At 40.4% G+C, this 2,500-nt stretch overlaps 1 protein-coding gene across 1 annotated transcript in view; it reads left to right on the top strand.

Moving 5' to 3' along the window:
* The window catches only part of LOC130815001 (uncharacterized), a 6,031-nt gene that overhangs the window by 3,253 nt on the left and 278 nt on the right, over nt 1-2,500 (top strand). The window contains exons 5-6 of the mRNA XM_057681321.1: nt 1-1,162; nt 1,367-2,500. The exon at nt 1-1,162 is cut by the window's left edge and continues 54 nt beyond it; the exon at nt 1,367-2,500 is cut by the window's right edge and continues 278 nt beyond it. Coding sequence (XP_057537304.1) covers nt 1-1,162; nt 1,367-2,500 — 2,296 coding nt within the window. The remainder of the gene's footprint in view (nt 1,163-1,366) is intronic.

Here is a 2,500-nt window from a genome sequence, read left to right as displayed (position 1 = left end):
AAAGACTTTATCTCCTACCACAAAATCCAATTATTTAGCCTTCTTGAGACTAGGGTAAAGAGAGCCAACCTTGGTAACATTTACCTTAGCTTATGTCCCGACTGGAATTTAATATCTAATCATGCTCATCATTATAATGGTAGAATTATTGTTGCTTGGAACCCTCATGTTTTCACTATTGATGTCTTAGGTATGACAGATCAATTTATCCACACTGAAATTTTGGTTAATGCTACTAAAATGAAGTTTCTTTGTACTTTTGTATATGGCCATAATGATGTTCAAAAAAGAAACTGCCTATGGAATTTTCTTTCAGATACAGCTGCTACCCATTCCAAACCATGGTGTGTAGGTGGAGATTTCAATGCTATCATGCACTTTCATGATAGAGCTGGTTCCTTTGTGCGAGAAAAAGATATTCGACCGATGGCTAAGTGTATGCATCAATGCAGACTGCATGATGTCAAGAGCATAGGGAGATTCTATACCTGGAATAACAAGCAGGATGGGTGCAACAGAGTCCTATCGAAGATTGATAGATTCTTATGCAACCAACTTTGGGAGACCACATTTCAAGAGGCTATAGTTCAGTTCTGCCCAGAAGGGGATTTTGACCACAGCCCTATGGTGATCACCACAGTGAAAGCGCACCATGGCCTTAAGCCTTTCAAATTTTACAATCATTGGGTGTCCCATAATCTATTCACAGAGACAGTCAAGTACGCATGGAATCTTTCCTGTGAGGGCACTAGAATGTTTAAAGCTATTCAGAAATTGAAGAAGCTGAAGCCCCTGCTCAAAGCAATGGATGGAAGAACCGAGTCCTCCCTTGCCATAGCTTTTAAGGATGCAAAAACAGCCCTACTTCAAGCACAAGAAGCTTTACACCAAAATCCCAGTGACCCCAATCTGGCACATGAGGAAAAGATAGCAGCAGCTATTTTCCAGAACACTAATCATGATTATCAGATGATTTTAATGCAGAAAGCAAAGCTCCATTGGCTAAGAGAGGGTGATGAGAACACCAAATTGTTTCACAATTACATCAAGGGCAGAAAAAAGAACAACCTTATCTTAGCTTTGTATGATATGGATGGCGTCTGGGTTGATAATCCTATTCTTATCACTAACTCCTTTATTGATTTTTATACTCACCTGCTAGGTACCACAATGGAGAGCAGATGTGTTGTTTATGATCATATTATCAAGCAGGGCCGTTGTCTGGAGAATAACCAACATTTGCTTCTTGACTGTATATTTTCACAGGAAGATATCAAGAAAGCTATTTTCTCGATCAACAAAAACAAGGCTCTCTGACTGGATGGTTATAATAGTGCTTTTTTCCAACACTCTTGGGATATCATAGGAAATGAGATATCATGGGCAATTCAAGATGCTTTCCATGCTAGGAAACTGGTCAGAGAAATCAACATAACTGCTGTTACTCTCATTCCCAAGGTGAATGTTCCAAAGTCAGTCAAGGATTATAGACCTATAGCTTGTTGCACTGTTATCTACAAATGCATTACCAAGCTTATTTGTTCTCAACTGAGCAAGGTCCTTCCCACAGTGATCAGCTCGAATCAAGGTGCATTTGTTTCTGGTAGGAATATAATTCACAATGTTCTCCTCTGTCAGGACCTGGTCAAACTTTATAGACCGAGTCAGAAGCAACGAGGGTGCCTCATGAAGCTTGATATTACCAAGGCTTATGACACGGTCGAGTGGAGCTTTATTGAAGACATGCTCACGCATCTAGGTTTTCCTACTCACTTCATAGAGATGGTGATGACATGCATCACCACTCCTGCCTACTCGTTACTCATCAATGGTAATCCTACTCCTCTTATCCTACCAAAAAGAGGCCTCAGACAAGGTGATCCACTCTCACCCCTGCTGTTCACCCTCTGTATGGAATATGGAACTAGAATCCTTCAACAAGCTGCCAATCTCCCAGGATTTAAATTTCACCCAAGATGCAAATCTCTCAGACTGAATAACCTATGGTTTGCAGATGATATGCTTCTCTTTTGTAGGGGTGATATTGACTCAATTACCATGATGATCAGTAGTCTTAAACTCTTCTCAGACACCACAGGCTTGCAGATTAGTGCGGAAAAGTCAGAAATTTTTCTTGCAGGCATGACAACAAGTGAACAAGAGATGATTGGTAAGTTCTCTGGTTTTAGGATAGGCAAGCTCCCCTTCACTTACCTTGGGGTCCCAATGGACACCAAGAAGATCACTCCCAGGGAATGTGAGGTTCTCATTGACAAAATGTGCAAGAGGATCAAGCTATGGAGCTCTCGGAACCTCTCTTACAGTGGTAGATTACAATTGGTAAATTCTATTCTTATATCCATCTGTACGTACTGGTCTCAGATTTTTATTCTTCCTAAAACAGTCATCACAAAAATAAATAGTGTGTGTCAACATTTCCTTTGGCATGGAGTTAGCGATAGTACTAAACATGGAAATATTGCTTGGGAAAATCTATGTC

Source organism: Amaranthus tricolor, chromosome 6 (genome assembly GCF_026212465.1).
Source record: "Amaranthus tricolor cultivar Red isolate AtriRed21 chromosome 6, ASM2621246v1, whole genome shotgun sequence".
In the NCBI taxonomy this organism is placed as follows: Eukaryota; Viridiplantae; Streptophyta; class Magnoliopsida; order Caryophyllales; family Amaranthaceae; genus Amaranthus; species Amaranthus tricolor.
This window is presented reverse-complemented; position numbering and strand designations above follow the sequence as displayed.